This window comes from Magallana gigas, chromosome 5 (genome assembly GCF_963853765.1).
Source record: "Magallana gigas chromosome 5, xbMagGiga1.1, whole genome shotgun sequence".
NCBI classification, from domain to species: Eukaryota; Metazoa; Mollusca; class Bivalvia; order Ostreida; family Ostreidae; genus Magallana; species Magallana gigas.
Window position 1 is genome coordinate 51,328,338 of NC_088857.1, and position 17,953 is coordinate 51,346,290.

The following is a 17,953-nucleotide window of genomic DNA, read 5'->3' on the forward strand; positions in this document are numbered from 1 at the left end:
AAACCTTCACCATAAGGTACCACAAGGTACAAATAATTATTACATATAATCTAATTCAATGCAGCTTTTAATTTGGTGCTTATCTAATAAACAGATGTAAGATGGCATAATAATGCTCAATATGATCGTAAAGTAGATGAAAATATGAATAATGGGTAGCGGATAAAATAAGCAAACAAACAAAACAATGGTAAATAGGTAAGAAGAGAAAGAATAAAAAAACAAAACCCATATACAGATACATCATTTGACTTACTGATTATTTTTTAATCTTTTAGTTTTTGCAATATATTCATATACAAAATTAAGGCAGTGTTTTCAGCATAAGAAATATCATTGTCTCCAGACAGCAATTAATAAGTCTCGAGTTATAGGTTTTACGATGCCCATATTTGATATGCAATAAAATAGACTTTTTCTTTCTATAACATTTTTAGGACATTGAACGAAAAAAATGCATTTTCAATATGAAACCCACAATTATTGGAAAAAAAATATCTAATATAAAATCTTTATAAAGGTCAGCATTTAAACTTCTAGCACTATTCCCTAATTGACAATGGATATTGTTATACTTTCATGTTAAATACTGAAATCTGATTGGTTAAGACGCAGTTAATAATATTTACTATTACCCTCAGCGTTAGCAACGCACTTGGCAACGGGTAACATTAAAAAATGTTACATGCGCGAAAATTATGCGCGTACGGTTCGCTGTAGAATTCACGTTATTCCTATATAAAAGCAGTAAAATTTTCTTAAAATTTTTTAAAAAGACATTCAGTATAACAAAATAAATAGTGCCTGTTTGGGAGGATAACAGTTGAAATTGACACCCCTCGAAAACCATTGTCAACCTCCGCTTCGCGTCGGTTGACAATGGTTTTCTCGGGGTGTCAATTTCAACTGTTACCCTCCTAAACAGGCACTATTTATATAATATTTCACTTTTTGGTTTATTTGACATATGTACAGTTTATTTATCATTATATCTTTCATAATCAGATAGTTAACTGTTAATTTGAATGACTTTTTTCAGGTGTGTTATTCCACGTGCACCTTAAGGGATAAGTAGTTTCAGGACGAAGGCAGGGCTTTAAGGGACCTATTAGATATTCATTGTAGGTGCCAGTCCATACACTATCTTGTGAAATAATGTTAATTGATGTACTTTTGGACATAGAGACATCAATTTTTTTACTGTTCTAGTACACTTGAAAACAAATAACCTATGTTCTTTAAACTACAAAAAAAAAATCTGACAGTAAAGACTAATAATTAGCCTGTACTTGGTGACCTTAAACTTCTTTCTCGCGAGGGAATGTAAATCATTTATAGGTAAAAATAAAAATGCATGCCCGAGTCGCCCGTCCCATCCAGATGGAAAAAGGTCATCTTCTGAGTTTTATTTACATAGTAAAATGAATAGATATCAAATTTTCAGTTCTATACTTAATGACTGCAATTAGACAAATCAACCTTTAAAAAAATCAACCATGCCCATATACAATGTATGTAACGGACAATAATCAATACAATAACAAATACAATTACAATAATCACAGTTTTTAAACTGAAGCTTTCAATTATAAACATTACATTCAAGTTGACTGAAGTTGGAGTCAATTTTCAACAGGGTCAATTTTCAACCTGTGGAGGTATTCAGAATTTAGAATATTCTTTTTTAAACTCTTGAAAAATGACCCCGGGTATAAATTTCACGACTTTTGGTCTCAATTTTCAAAGTTGAAAAATGACCCCCGCGTTAATATTCAACGTTGAAAAAAGATTCCAGGGTCAATTTTCTTCGTTACACCGGCATGGACTATACATGTACAAGGTCCAGTTTCATACTGATAGTCATTGCGGAAAATATCAATTTTAACAACAACATGTTTAGGCGTAAATGCAAGTTAAATGACTAACTGCCAGGATTACTTGAGTATAAATGATTAATTCAATTATAGGTGACATCATTTTGTGAAGTTTGGGGATTTGGTAATATAGCACTGGTTGAAAAGTTACATCTGAAATTTTGTAAACATATCTTAAACCTTAAGTTTTCAACACCAAATTATATGGTTTATGGGGAACTTGGACGATACCCTCTAATAATTAATGTTAAAGTCCGCATGATAGCATTTGGGAGTAAACTTGTCCTTTCACAAAAAAATAAAGTTTCGTCAAAACTACAATATGCAATGGGTAAAATGAACAGACCCTGGTTTAAATTTATTGTTAAAATATTGAATGATTGTGGTCTATCTTTTATTTTGTACCAACAAAATGTAAATATCCAGTGGCTTAAGAAAACTGTTTTTCATATACTTCTAGACCAATTCAAGCAGTCATGGAATAGTGAAATGTATAATTTATCAAAAGGTATTAACTATAGAATTTTTTAAACCACATTATCCTTGGAAAAATACTTATTAGATCTACCTTCCAAATATCAGAAATCTTTTTGGACTTTTAGAAGAAGTAATGCTAAATTGCCTGTAGAACGAGATGGATGGTGTGATATACCTCGTGAAAACCGTATATATATTGAGATAGGAGATGATTTCATTATTTATTTCTTGTACAGATACTAGTAAAACAATTAAAGATAAGAGAGTTTTGTACATACTTCATACTTCTACATACAACCAAATGTTTACAAATTTCAACAACTCTTTAATACTAATAATAAAAAATTGTTGATTAATCTGTGTAAATTCATTAAAGTTATATTTGAGAGAATTAGCTCTCTAGGTTAATTCCTAATCATACTTTTTTCCTTTTTTTCACTTTGTATTGTCACTCTCCAATGCATGCAATGTATGTATCAAATGTATTATCGGCCTGAAATGTTGTTTGAAATATAAAAGCCTCGGCTAACGCCTCGGCTTTTATATTTCAAAACAATATTTCTCGACCTCGGAGATTATTCTGCAACATTAAAAAAAACCTCGTACTTTATTTCTTAAACTATTCCTGGATATTTGCATGGATAAACATTAAGCTGCAAATCCTTATCGGATTTTAATGGGAGTCGCCCGGGATTGGAGAGTATAATGGACCTACGTATGTGAAAAAAAGCGAATATGGGACAATTCTTAAAAAACTTTTGAGATCAACCATGGCTATTTAAATAATTTTTTATGTAAGTTGTACAGTTTTTACTCCGCAATGTCTGAAATGAGTCCTGATCATGTCTCCCCTAAATGTAAACCAGTTGAAACAAATTTAAAAAATCCACTGAAAAAAACCCCAGAAATACAACCAGTATCTGCTTCACCTTTCCTCCACAGATAGAAACAATTTAATTTCAATTTTTTAAATTTATTGTGAATAAATATCTAGCATTTCAGCAAAGAGTGAAGAAATAAATAATTAGACATAACTATGAAAAAAAATGAATTTCAAATTACAAAGCGACGTGTAAAATATGGTGTATATTACTAATTTTCGATTCATTATTAATCGCTATAACTGTCATAAAAACAAAAGACATGGCTGTCCCGGGGCCCCATCCTCACCAAATATGAAGGCCCAAATATGGGATACATGGTGTTCGCCAGCCCCCTGAGAGAAATCCCATTATAACTGTATTATACGAAATGTCCCGTTTTCGCAAGGCTAGCTTAGCCTCTTACTTGTCGTGTAAACCTAATTCCTTTTGAGGGTCGACCGGGCTGTCCCGGGGTCCCATCCTCACCAAATATGAAGGCCCAAATATGGGATACAGGGTGTTAGTCAGTGCCCCGTTTTCGCCAGGCTAGCTAAGCCTCTTACTGGTTGTGTGAATTATGTCAATGTTCAGGTCAGGTCAGCAAGTTATTATTTTTACTATATAACTTGGGGGTTTTTTTCAATGAAAAAGGGAAGTTTATATGGAAAATTGAATTTACGTTTATTAGTGTGTTTACTGTAATTTTGAATAGCGAACCGACCACAGAATTCTGTTCGCTATTCGAATAGTGAATAGCGAAAAACTTTTGAATGCCAAGTATTTTACATGTCTTTATGCAATTCGTATTTTCTACAAAGCTACTAAAATGCCAAGATACATTATTATATAATATATAAGTTTAGTGGGGTTTTTTTTAAGAAGAAGATGCGCAAAAGTAATAGTATATGCTATCACTTTTCTAATATGAAAAAAATATCAATGAAACCATTTCTTACTCTTAGAAGGGTGTTCAAAAATGAAAAATTTTCTTAAAGGGTACCTGCAGCCCAGCCGATGTGAAACAAATGTCAAAGAGTTTATTGCAAAAAACCGCATCGAAATCGGTGCGAAAATAACGGAGTTACGCCGCTTCAAAGTGGCTTTTTACCTGCTTTGGGAAATCTAATCAAGAGAAAACAAAATTAGGCGATAACGAAGCTTCAGCGGAAGTGACGTCACGAGGTCAACAGGAGGGAAATTTCTTTACAAAGCTATACAAATTAAATTAGATTTTTCAGCCAAAATGATTGATATAGGTCTGATTTTTTAACGTATCTAGTTATTTTAAGTATTGTAGAGTTAAAAATTTGCATCCGTAATTATTTTTTTACAATCAGATTTCTTTTTAAAGGATTTTAAAATTTGCTAGCTACTCTCGTCGCCTTTTCATCGATGAAAACGATATCTTTAAACGCTTGCATGGGCAGATTTATGTTCATTATTCATTTTTTGATTACATAATATCCTTTCACACACGAGTGATCCGAGTCAATGACACAGGTAAACAGGTAAACTATCGAAGCCACTGCTCCAGACACACGTGTATCTGGGGTATGTATACACATGGTACACGAGTCTGGTGAACAAAGAGACATACATTTTATATTATTTAATCACTTTAGATTAGTAAATCAAGAAAGATAACTCGAAACACGCCAGGAACGTATACTTTTACTATACAAAATATTTGTCTAAAATGTTGGTCCTAGCGGGCACAACTGTAGAAACAATTGCAGTAGTACAATCCCCCCCCCCTTTTTGGCAAGTAATTTTCCACCAATATTTAAATATTTATGGTTTTCCTCTCCGTTTGAAAAATATGAGTAATATGTTTGTACTGAGGTCACCGAACCATACTTGTACATTTTAATTCAAATACATGTCAACTTTCTTTATCATTGATGTGTCCGAAACTATACAATACACTTTTTTTTTCAATGGGTGGCACTGTAGCTCCCAGGTCGTCCATCCGAGTTTTTTTCAGACCGGGAGCTACAGACCTACAGCTACCCCAACCCCCCGACCCCCCAAACCTGTTTAATTTGCGGGGGAAAAACAGTTACGTAGCATCAGGGGGGCCTGCCCCCCCCCCCCACACTTTTTCTCGCAGCAACAAATTTTTTTAAATGTACATATAAAAAATTGAATTATCATGGAGTTGCCCCCCCCCCCCACTTTTTTGTGAGTATGTAAAATGGAAATAAGGAAATGAGGAGGGAAGTTGAAGTTATATACTACGGCTGCCCCCCCCCCCTTTCCCGTTTAGGAATATGAAGATTTAGGGAACCTTTAAAGAAATTGGGCGCACAAGATTATAAGTTTGCAGGAATCATCGACACGAATCAATAGTGATTTAAATGTCTATAACCTGGAAAGACTATGTACAGATTTGAACAAAAATTAATTACTCAAACTATATCATGTTGAGGGTTGATGTACATGTCTATTTCGGCTAATAAAAAAAACCCTCACAAGCTTTCTAAAATGGCAATGAGAGGGTAAACCGATAACTAGGCCTAGTTATATTGGAAATGTTAATGCAAACATATTTTAATTCATTTATATCGTATATCTTAATAAACTAGTACTAAGAACAGAAAATAGTGTTCATATGGCAGAAATCAATAACGGCAAATTAAAATATACCGGTATTTTATAATTCAACATAATGTTATATCAACATACATTTAAAAACAAAAAAGTTAAAAAATAAAATAAAATGAAAAAGGAGTCCCCGGTAGGATTTGAACCCCAAACACCGCATGTATGTATTCACTAATCGAGGACGAAACCATTGAGCCATGCGTAACTTAACAATATGCGGTATAAAGTATTGTTTGAAACAACATTGTCATATCCATGGACTTTTTTTTTATCCTCCCAAAAATATTTTGAAAAAGTACATAATTAGTCATCTCTGGGTCATCTCTCCATCTTTCTTTAAAAAGCGACATCTTTAATGTTGAAATATGTCATCTTTGCACGTTTCAAATTTGTGGAGAGAAGACCCAGAGACAACAAAATCATTTAAAATCAGCTGTAAATAAGTATGATTTTGCATGAATTGCAGCGTGTTGCTATATTTAGACCCATATTATGATAAAACCTTTTGCATTACAAACATTTTGCTACCCATTCCACGTCCAGCAGAAACCAAATAACGGTTATAATTCGGAAAATGTGCAAAATTAATTGATGAAATTTCCACTCTCCTAGTGCGCCCAGATTCCTGCCGAATCTACATCTTAAGCGCCCACTTTCTTTTCCTTCTTTTTTTTTTGCTTGTCAAGATTTTTTTTTCGATGAGTCTGCCCCCCCCCCCCCCCACTTTCAAAAACGATGCTACGTGCCTGAAAAAGATGCTACATGTAAAGAAATTAAGGTATATTTAATTACAAATATAATACTTGGATACCAAGAAAGCGGGATTGCCAATCACAGCAAAACTAAGGCGTAGATTAAGCACACATGTGTTTTCAAAGTACACATTTCTGTGAGAAATCAGTGTCAGAAACGAGTCATATCGCTGTCGTCTTCAACTGGAACTGGGAAAGACAGACAAGTCTCGCAGAATCTCGTTGACCTGAGTTGTTTGGCGAGACGGTCAGGTGATCAAGGTAATCTAAAGCGATAATCCATCATTGTTGTGGTTGTCCATTCTATAAATAGTGTGCGGGGTTCACACCGCCTAACTACATGTGTAAGTCATTGTGTGTCTACACGACAAAACATTCTTTATCTATTGATTCCGTGCATGCGAAGACCGGGAGCTAAATTTTGAAATCGTTTCTATAGTGTGTGTAGGCCGAAACCCAACACCACGGCCATGCCAGCACAGGGATATTTCGTGGATCCGGAAAGACGTAAGGACAGTTACTACTGAAAGGAGACCAGTATTAGGAAGACAAGAGCGGGTTATAGGTAAGGGCACGGGGGATCACAACGATTACATAACAATTGCTGCATTTTACGCTTGAGTAAATATCATGTAAATTTGAATGACTGGAAGGAAGGAATTCATTGATTTTTAAGAATTGCTACATTTTACTGTTGCTAAGAGTAAATGTCATGAAAGTTTGAACGACTGGAAGGAATTCATTGATAAACGAGTTTATTCGTTACACAACACCGTCGGTTCTCAGAGATCTCGAGGTCCATTGTTTACCTTATTAACCGACCGTTTACACATGTGACGACACGCCTCACCCAGCATGGTGTCTTCACACTTAGCCAAAATTTTGAAAAAATACAGGTATATCTGTGTTGGCTATGTGGGAATGGGGTGCAGAAAAATTTTATTACGGTACAATGAAGCGCATTGGAGTGGTAAAATTGTTCGTTCGAATGGAATGTTCTAAACTTTGTATCAAACGTCAATTGTTACATAAGACTCGCCCATTTCTTTTGAAACGAGGAAAACAGTATTCGTCACAATGCTTTCTTCTAAACACTGTACATGCGCGGATCCAGAAAATGTTTCCGGGGGGGGGGGGGGGTCCGAAGGATAATTGTGTTTGCCAGGGGGGGTCCGAGGCATATTCAGTTCGCGATAATTTTACTACGTAAATTTAATAAATTTTCATTTTCCAGGGGGGGTCGGGACCCCCCCCCCCCCCGACCCCCCCTCTAGATCCGCGCATGCTGTAGCTCCCGGTCGGAAAAAAATCGGATGGACGACCTGGGAGCTACAGTGCCTACCATAGGAACAATCTGCAATATACGGCGCACAAAAATGCGCTAGTTTTGGACTTATTAACCTTATTTTCACACAAATTCTGCAAAAAGAATTAATTTGTACCATTTAATTCTTCAGCCAATTTACTACTGATATTGTCACTTTACTTGCCTCAGACTTTCTCTTAAAAATGATAACCGACCTCGGAAAATGAAGTATGTTAATTTACGTCGAGATCGAGAGTCGCCATTTTAAAATGTAAACAAACTTGCATCACTTTAATTTACAGGGCTGCTGATGGTGTTTAAAAGAATATCAGAGGCAAGTGAAGTGACGATATCTGTAGTAAAATGTCCGAGGAATTTGGGATCAGAATATTTGTACAGAATGTGATCATGAATGAGATTAATCGGTCCAAAACTAGCGCATTTTTTTGTTCGCAGTATGGGAGGCACTGTAGCTCCCAGGTCGTCCATCCGAATTTTTTCAGACCGGGAGCTACAGTCCTGCAGCTACTAAACAGCACAAGCAGGAATTTCACACACGTGCATTATACACAGAAACACACTTTTATGAGTCAAGAATATTTTGAGTAACAAATTTATTTGTGTTTTGAATTGCCTGTTACATATACTGTATTTAAATAAAGAAAAGGTTTTTTTTCACAACATATATGCACATGTTTCAGTTTTTCGTTCTAGAGGGGTAAGCTACGTTCTTCGTCTTCTTCTGCAATTTTTGCTGTGCTTGCAGCATGGTGAGGGGACTGAGGATAAGCACGGGGCACGGATAACATATATATATCGGGATTCAGCTTCTGTCCACATATCCAGGGTCCGCAGCCCTGCTTGTGTTGTTTAGAAGATGAGCGGTTGCGAAAGCATTATTACGATTACTGTTTTCCTCGTTATAAAAGAAATGGGCGTGTCTTATGTAACAATTGACGTTTGATACAAAGTGTAGGACATTCCATTCAAACGAAAACTTTTACCACTTCAATGCGCTTCATTGTATAGTCTGTTTTCAGATAAAAGAGGGAGTAATAAGATATTGGTTTGCCCAAACAGGCACGTAGCATCAAGGGGTGGGGGGGGGGGGGCAGGAGAGGGCAGCAAAGATTTTTTTTAATATTAAGCACAAAAATTGAATTAACATGGAGTTGCCCCTCCCACACTTTTAAGGGACCATGTAAAAAATTGAATTGAAAATAAGTAAACGAACAGTGAAATTGAAGTGAAAGGTATACCTTGCGCCCATGTAAATATAAAAATCCTCTTTAATTATAGATATGAATCATATGGGTCCACATATGACAGTTGTAAATTCTTTTCTTCAATTTTCTATTGGTTTCTTAAGTTACGTCAAACATTTCTAATCTACAGAATATGAAATAAACAAAACACAAACAAGCTTGAATAAAGTACTTATATTCTTTAAGTTGCATTCTTCACATTTAATGAGATCGATTATATGATGATGAAGAATGCTGGAGAAAACTTACCTAAGAGAAAACGTACCCAATTCCTAGGATGCTTTTTCTTCAAGGAACGTTTTCTCCAAGAGAAAATGTACCCTAGGAAAATCATAATTATTTTTTTTTATTCAATAGTTTTAATTATTATTCTGGGATGCAACAAAAAAATTATACAACAAACATTTGTATTATTTGTTGCTGGTTTTTTTAAAATACATAATCACGTACATTAATTAATTCGACAATAACTCCACATGCAGAAACATCCCCTGAACATCACCTGGGTAGTTTAATTTGTCTGCAATAAATCCATCAGATAGGAAATCGTAAGAAAAATAGTTTTGATTGCAATTTAATTTGGAGTATTTAAAGATGAGAATCTCAAGAGAAGTCCATAGCGCGGTTTTTTGGTACAAGTACTCAAGTTATAACTCAACCAACTCATAAAAAATGCTATTAAATTCGTACATATATTCCTCTATATTAATGCATTAAAGTATGCATTAAAGTAGTACAATGTATTTAAAACTATTTAATATGTTCAAATACTTTAAATATTCACCCGACTCATATAAAAAATGCTGTTATTAAATTAATATAAATATGTAAAAATTTATATACACCTCTATATTTATGCTGTAAAATAGTATTTAAAACTATTTGACATTTTTTTAATGATTTTTCTTTGGGTACGTTTTCTCCAAGAGAGAACGTACCAAGGAGAAAACGTTCCTGGGTACTTACGTTCCTGGGTACTTTCGTTCCTGGGTACTTACGTTCCTGGGTACTTACGTTCCTGGGTACTTACGTTCCTGGGTACTTACGTTCCTGGGTACTTGCGTTCCTGGGTACTTTCGTTCTTGGGTACTTTCGTTCTTGGGTACTTGCGTTCCTGGGTACTTTCGTTCTTGGAGAAAACGTACCCTGGGAATTGGGTACGTTTTCTTCTGATACCATGATGAATACATAATTAGAATAGACGACACAACATAAACACTGTTTGCAAATATTTACAACCTATCAATCATTTTCACTCGGAGTGAACTTAATGCGTTATGGTTTATCGTTTTTAAAAATGCTATTGTTAATTTGTTTTCATCAAACTTTTCTCAGGTAAATGATAACAAATACATTTACATGTGAAAACAGACTATAGCTTCATGATCACTCGGGAGTGAAAATCAAAATGTTGGGCAGGTGGGAATTGTAATGGTGAGTTGTAAAGCTCAAGGACAATGTATTGAATAAAATTGAATTGAGAATTTAAGTATGTTCGCTGAGTGGGTTAAAACAATTGCCAAACGATATCGGTAGCTTACCTACATATATCGGTTCTGTGAAGGGTAAATTATAGACCGAATCTATGGCGACTCACATGTATTTAGACAGTTCGTTTTGCTCGGTGGAGCTTTTCTGATGAAGTCATTCGCATTTCCTTATATTTTTCCTCGATATAAATCGGCAATTCTTATAAAAAACTTATGAATATTAAATGGTCTTGTTAGAACATTTATTTACTACACATACCAGATATTATAACAACACCAAACAAGCATCGATTATATAAGGTCAAGATTTTGTAAATAAAAAGAGTGTACAATTTTATGACACTTGATATGCATCAATTGATACCTAACAGTCTTTTTTTTTTTTTTTTTTATTTATCAAATATCAATGTTTAAGTTACAAATTAAAAACCTATAACTTTAAATTTGTTGTTATTTGGAGATGATGACATATCATATGATGAAAATATTTTACTATTTAAATTAGTTCATAACTGCATTGTAAAATCTAAGAGATTTAGCTAAAATTATCATAACTAGTGTATAGCTAAATATATCTTATACATGTATGTACACAAAAGTAGTATACTTCTGCTTTATTTGTACTCTTTAAATTTTTGATATTTTTTTTCTCTTTCTTTTATCCACAAACAGGTTTTTGCCAACCTTGTTTTTTGCCCGTCTGAATATATATTTTCATGCTTCGTCATACTATTGTACATGTATAAATAAGAGAATTATTTAATTTGTCATTTATATTGCACTTAATATGTACATGTATTAACTTGCACCTTATGGAGAAGGCTTACAAAGGCATTGCATGCTTCCTAATCCATTTATGTAAATATATATTAGCATAATAAGATATGTTCAAATCAAATCAAATCAATGATAACTAATATCAGTTGCTAGGCCAAATAAGGCGTATTTTTGACCTGGTATTTTAAGTATTAAAATCGATGAAAATTGGTGTTTTAAATTGTCATATTCAATGAAATATGGGGGATATCAGTAACTTATCTCCAAGTTAATTCGTTGTCTGACGAATAAAACAAACCCAGAACTCTTGAGATAACAATTTTTGTAAACACGGTATGTAATATGTTTTTTACATCTTCTTTAAAAATGATAATTTAAAAAGAAAAAAAAAAGTTCAAATTACTTTTCAGATCACCGGCCCTTTTAATTGTCTACATAATTTCCCTGTAACAGAAAATGCGGGAAAATAGTTAAAATCAAATTAATTATAGGCCATTTTATCTAAATGCCCACGACTGATGATGCAACAAATGCATAGCCAGAGTGTGACATATATACAGAGTCACTGTACGGTTCAGTGCGTCACTCGCCAAAATTTAGACAGGAAGGATAGCTCAATCACCAGACATTGAATATTCTCTCCCATCCTTCTCTCCATCCTATCTTTTTCCGGTCTGATTTGTTCGTACATTGGATAAACATGGGGCAATTATATATAGTTGATCAGAGATCAAGGGCTGGAGAGTGGGTCTAGAATCTTTGTTGTTGATGCATGGTACAAGCATCCGGGTTGTAAGTCGCATCTTAAAGCTGACATGAATTCATAAATACGCATTACTTCCCTTTTATCTCCGACTACCGCCATATTAGTTGTCGATTTCTATTGTTCTGCTCATCGCTACACACCCCCTATATAAGGCTTCACCGCATTCAGGAATTTCATACACCGAACACGTTACCTTGGACGAAAGGACTTGTAAAAACGCGTTTTGAACAAAAATAATATGACAACCACTTCACTGGCAAGATATATCCAATAAACGACAAAACAAGACAGACTGAAATCCAAGCGCAGATACTTCAGAAATTCCTCGATAATTGTAGACCGTTTTCCTGTGTATGTTATAACATCGCACATGCGCAAACCACACACTGTGGCAGATCGAGCAATGTCAATTATCGCATGGATTTTATAAACGGGGAGTTTTTGTAGGAACGGATAGAAACGTTGTTACTTTCTTGGATTTACTATCATTTAGCTACTGTGTTGGATGTAGTGTCGCCAGGGTTTTCAAGAAGATGCAGACGTTATGCACTCTGTATGAACGAAACACGTGTTCGATGTGCATGCGAAGTAAGGCAGCACTGTCTGTGCAAAATAATACAGATACCTTGGACATCCTTTCAAAGAATAAATATATTTTGTATTTCATTGATTGTTGTTTTCTTTATTCTTTATTACTACATTTTACTACATGTACAATGTGTAGTTCATGCATTTAGAAGTCCGCGCAACGTGAATGCCTCGATCGGAAAGCAACCGACCGTAACTTTCTCAACCGGTTTATATACCCCAGTGGCAGTAGAGGAGCGATCGAAACTAATATGGCGACCAAATGCTTTTATGAATTCATGTCAGCTTTAAACATGTCCTCTAATTATTTGATTAATACCAATAAAATGTGCGTATACGAAGAGGTGAGTTAAAGTGTTACGGATTTCTGAATTGTGTGAAAACTTTAGGCATGCATATTCTGAGTTATTCGAGGAATAATTTAATATTATATGATAACTAAGAGGATGATTATAATTTTTCATTGGCTTTATTGTTTTGTGAGAGGGGAGAACAACGACGCATTATGTTAGTTTTAGAGGACGACCGAACAAAAAAGGGACGTACAATGTTGAATGGAAGATGAATTTAATGCAACACTATATTATGTCATGTACTTGATCTTGTATTATTTACACACCGTTCATGGTTGGTGACTGAAAACACAGACTGAACTGTGTATTTTATAAAACGTCAAGTTCTAAGAACACGTTTTTTCCAATTTGGTTTATTTACACGAGTTTGCTTTATATAAAACGTACACAACCCCCAAAACATTCAAAGTCTTTAATGCGAGATTATTGCAAATAAAACAGTACGAAGCGAGTACAATGTACAATTACTATTAAGAGGCATACATACGATTACCTCGTCCTACCTGCAGGTCTGTAGCTCCCGGTCTGGAAAATTTCGAATGGACAACCTGGGTCGTACTACCGGATTTTTTTTTTCAGACCGGTAGCTACAGATTTGAAGCTAACTTCTTCCTACATCAATCAATTCTAAATCCTAGATGACACAGCCTCGGTAATAATGACCTTCCTTGTATTCTGTTTTGTAGGGTGGTGATCAGAAAGTAGCAGGAATGGTCCAGCGACGGCGACTGAAGAAATACTTACGGAACTTGCTGCTGTTTGTGGTGGTTGCATCAGCGGTCGTCTATTTCAACATTCAGTACAACTGGCCCGTGTTTCACGTTTTCCGGAACAAAAACATCCTTGCGCCCTGTATTATACCTAAATATGATCTGGAGGATCCACAACTCGACCGGTTCTTCTGGAGTCAGGTTCCATTAAAATGTGACACATGGGAAAACCTTGTGTTCATCGATTCCGCGGGAATCCTTCACATCAACGAAACCGCCATAAGACGCGGTGGACATGACCATGTGACCTGTAAGTACGGGAAAATTCAGCTGCACGGTGATTACAAAGTAACCATTGCAGATCTGACCGAATTCAAACAGCCTGAATACATAGACACAGACTTCGTGAATGTGCAGTGTTTCAGTGATGACCAGAAACAAATATACAATAACCTTCATATGCATGTTGATATCAAAAGTATAAAGAAACAGAGAGAAATTGGAACAGAGAGCAAAGATCAACTAAGCGTGTACTTGTTTGGAATTGACTCCATGTCGAGGTTAATTACCGAAAGGAAACTAAAAAAGACTATGAGGTATCTCCGCGAAGAACTGGATGCGTACGTTCTGAAAGGATACACAAAAGTCGCAGACAATTCTTTCCCTAATCTACTTCCGGTGTTCACAGGTTTAAAGGCATACACTAAGGAAGTTCCTCCCGGAATCGATAACATTCCATTTATTTGGAAGAACTTTTCCCGTAAAGGCTACATCGATCATTTGTCGGAAGACCACCCTGGGCTCGCCTCATTCCAAGGGTTCAACTCTCCTCCTGTCACGCATTATTTACGTCCCTTCTTCATGGCTATGGAGAAAATCGTCAGTCCGCGAAGTGTCCTGAACAACGCCTATATGTTCGTCCAGCACCGAAACTTCCTACAAAACAACGTCTCGCCCATGTGTTTTGGAAATCAGTTGAAACATAAGTACGTGATGGACTACACGCGCCGTTTCGTGGAGACTTACGGCTCGCACTTGAAGTTCTCTTTCACCTGGATCAATGAAATCACTCATGACTTTATCAATATTGTAGAACTTGCAGATGAAGAAATTCTAAATTATTTCAAGTGGTTGAAAGATAGTAAGAGACTGGACAATGCTGTGTTGATATTCTTCAGTGACCACGGCCCTCGATACAGTGAAATGCAGAACACTGCGGTCGGAAGGATCTCAAACCTTCTTCCCCTTTTTACCATGGTGCTACCTGATCATATAAAATCTCGTTTCCCTCATATACATCGGAACCTTAAGAAAAACACCGAGATATTATCGACTCATTACGACTTCTTTGAAACAATGAAAGACATTTTGAACTCAGATTTCGCGGAAAAACCCAACATTGATAGCACTGCCATTCCAAGAGGAATAAGTTTATTTCAAGAAATCCCATCCTCTCGGAGTTGTAAAACAGCTGACATTTCGGAGCATTATTGTCCCTGTTACTCATCTAAGCAGCTCTCTCCGAATGACGAAAGAGTTCACGCCATTTCCCTCTTTATAGTTGACAGAATTAATGCCATTCTGGGGGAGATTCCCGGCAGGTGCGCAAAGCTTTCACTAGACTCCGTGGAACAGGCCTCACTTGTGTATGCTGATATGGAGAGAGACCAAAATGCGGAGAGTTACTTCTCGTTTAGAAGTTATCTGTGGAAAATCGAGGAGAAGACCCGAATCCTTGTGAGCCTTAAAACTTCCCCCGGGGGTGCTCAGTTTGAGACAACTGTTGAATACCGTGGTAAAAGAAACATCAAACTTCTTGGTGATATAAATAGAACGAACAAGTATGGAGATCAGGCCAAATGTATCAAATTTGAAGAAAAGTTTTATAGATTATACTGTCAATGTCTCTAGCTCTTTGTGTATTAGGATTAAAAAATGTAAATCTTTATATGTTTGTGCTACTATTGAAATTGATTTCTTAGACATGTACATAAATTTTTGAAATATTTTAAAGTTAATATTCAAAATAGATACCACAAGAAAATATGTCCAACCAAAGATTGTGTTGCCAAAGGTAACAATGGTTGTCACAATCAGTGTTTCTAAGCACATGTACTTTTCAGTCATTACTTTACCATTGGTTACATGTACATTTTAATCGGCCATTAAATTACCTTTATTAATATTCTGTTCATGAAAACTATGCATAGCATAATGGCACCTTTTGAAATGACAGAATGCTCCACTGAAAAAAAACCAATCAGGAGGAAACATTTTGTGTGTATTAATACTGTTAATTAGACACTGTAGCTACCCGGTCCGATTTTAAAGCAAATTTAAGGTCTATTTTTGAACGATGGATTTGCCTAGTAAGTGTATAGTAATAAGCATTGCAGTAGTTTTCCCAGTCAATCAAACGATATTTCCTTGGACAATTGATATACAAAAGGGGTATAGCGCACGTAATACACGATTTGGCCTCTAATATAGCCTTTTGCAAAAAGAATTATGTTCTACAGGTATTGTAGTAAACGTTTACATTGAATTAATTTTGGTTGAACGTGGTCTTCGTTCTGAAAATTAGCAAATTTTTCAATTAGTGTCTTTTCTAATACAACCATGTATATAGCCATGTATATAAAAATGCATTTGCTGAAAGTGTTAGATGCGTGTCCTAGTGTTAATGCGCAGGTCTTTTTGTTTTTGTGGTCGCTGGATCGAATCCCCTACGTACTGCAGTAGTAATTTTTTCACTTAAATTGAAACGTTAACAGAATGTTGTTTAATTCAGACTGAGTATGAGCACACACAATACTAATATATACATGTAGATCTCTTTATTAACACTATATATGTACTATATTACTACTTATTAGGTTAGTTACTGACTCACTACGGAAATATATTGGATTGATCAATTTCATAGATGGCGAGGCGAAGCCGAGCATTCTATGAGATTGATCAACCCAATGTATTTCCGTAGTGAGTCAGTAACTAACCTAATAAGTGTTTTGTTTTCTCGAGGACTATCAAGCGACATATTTGTTCACAAACAGCGATGATCTACGCAAAGCTATGTACAAGATGCCTAACATCTTGTCGGATTTAACTCATTTAAACTCTTCAAAATATTCAATCTCACCTTTCAAATACTCTTTCAAAATCTTTGCTTCACCCATGTTTACTTACAATGTTTTATTGCTATTCAATTTTAAATGTTTTCTGATTCTCCCTTTCCTCTGCAGAGATTTGAGCTTTCGACGCTGCCATTTTGTTCTGCTCCAGACAAAACAATGTGACGACAATATTCTAAGAGCAACTACTCTAATTTTAAAGAATTTCAAACGGCGACTTCTCCAAATTCTTTAAGAACTTACGGCATGCAATTAATGTATAAAATACTATGAAATGTCAAAACGACCAATGACGGCCATATTGTCTGATATTATTTCTCACTAAACAAATATAGAGATATATGAGGCTATCACGTTGTGTTATGTTTAAACCAATGAAAATGTGACATTTAAGTCCAAGGGAAAACTATTACACTTGGATCCATTGCATTTTGCTTGAACTTATCAGGATGAGAATATCAACTACTGTTATACACAGAGTTTCCCGAATTTATGACAAATCAGTTGTTACAGACACCATTATAACACCAGTACAGTATATCCAGGTTTCGAAAATCAAATTGCGACAGTTACATGTAGGTACCTGAAGCTATTTTTAGTAACAGGTACTTTCCGTCCAAACACAGGCGTAGGCGAAATAATGGGAAAAGGCTCTATACCTCTTTGTATGAAAAAGACCCCAAACTTTACATACAAGGGTACTGCGTTATTTCACCCCCTATGAAGATCCTCCCCTACCTCCAGACAAGTAGGATCGTTTTACGACTGTAACAGTCGCTATAATCAAAGGAAATAAGATTTCAAATATGTTTAGGCAAATAAAAAATTAACATGAATATTTTTCCACTAATATTATTGAAGTTTGTTTTGTTTACAATCGATGCATAATATTCGGGTTGAGTTAACCCAATTAATGTGGAGACGAAACCAAAGTTTGGTGAAACGGCTCCCTTGTCTAAATAATTTGTGTTCCCATACTGAAATTATTTTTATT

At 35.4% G+C, this 17,953-nt stretch overlaps 1 protein-coding gene across 1 annotated transcript; it reads left to right on the top strand.

Annotated features, from left to right (window-relative positions):
* The first annotated feature begins 13,055 nt into the window (after positions 1–13,055).
* Positions 13,056–15,773, top strand: LOC105320594 (uncharacterized). The gene is made up of 2 exons (XM_011418587.4): positions 13,056–13,106; positions 13,802–15,773. Exons 1-2 carry the CDS (start codon positions 13,056–13,058, stop codon positions 15,734–15,736), a joined length of 1,986 nt encoding a protein of 661 aa, XP_011416889.3. The 3' UTR covers positions 15,737–15,773.
* The last annotated feature ends 2,180 nt before the right edge of the window (positions 15,774–17,953 follow it).

What these genes read in the sequence shown, in the direction of transcription:
- LOC105320594 (XM_011418587.4), top strand. Translation starts at nt 13,056, where the DNA reads ATGTCCTCTAATTATTTGATTAATACCAATAAAATGTGCGTATACGAA. An exon ending in AAATGTGCGTATACGAAGAG is followed by an intron (nt 13,107 to 13,801) that starts GTGAGTTAAAGT and finishes TCTGTTTTGTAG; the next exon opens with GGTGGTGATCAGAAAGTAGC.